Genomic DNA, 590 nt, shown 5'->3' on the forward strand with positions numbered 1-590 from the left:
CGGCGCTCCAGGCTCGCGGCGCTCCAGGCTCGCGGCGCTCCAGGCTCGCGGCGCTCCAGGCTCCAGGCTAGCAGTACTACAGGCTTCCTGCGCCATGAACATCAACCAGACAGTCCCTCTGGGCCAAATCAACCGCGCTTTTTCTCCCCCCAACTATGAGCTACTCTCAGAAGAGAGAGATCCGCGAATGCCGGGGCAGGATTCAGCCTCCACTGTCATCAACGTCCACTCCTATGAGCCTCACCCGAGGGATTTCTTGGTCTGGTCCGTGTTCAACACGTTGTACATGAACTTTTGCTGCCTGGGTTTTTTCGCGCTGGTCTTTTCAGTAAAGGTGGGTAGGGGCGCGGGAGCATATGTGTGTGTTCGCATGCCACTGGGCTCGTGCCAGGTTGTGAGTCACCGGTGTGTGTTTGTGTGACTTGTGAGTTCTCCATCCCCCCCCCCCCCGCCCCTTTCCCGCCCCTAACCCTGGCTCTCTCCTCTCTCTCCTCACCAGGCCCGGGACCGGAAGCTGGTGGGTGACCTAGATGGGGCCCGGAGCTATGGGTCCACAGCCAAGTGTCTCAACATCTTCGCTCTGATCTTCT

At 59.8% G+C, this 590-nt stretch overlaps 1 protein-coding gene across 1 annotated transcript; it reads left to right on the top strand.

The window, feature by feature from the left end:
- Window positions 1-7: 7 nt before the first annotated feature.
- On the top strand, window positions 8-586 carry LOC114048967 (interferon-induced transmembrane protein 2-like; the record flags this gene model as incomplete). The annotated part of the gene is made up of 2 exons (XM_027870170.1): window positions 8-334; window positions 500-586. Coding segments are annotated over exons 1-2 (327 nt in total), but the record flags the coding sequence as incomplete, so codon positions are not given.
- Window positions 587-590: the final 4 nt, after the last annotated feature.

This window comes from Vombatus ursinus, unplaced genomic scaffold (genome assembly GCF_900497805.2).
Source record: "Vombatus ursinus unplaced genomic scaffold, bare-nosed wombat genome assembly UNPS02002819.1, whole genome shotgun sequence".
NCBI classification, from domain to species: Eukaryota; Metazoa; Chordata; class Mammalia; order Diprotodontia; family Vombatidae; genus Vombatus; species Vombatus ursinus.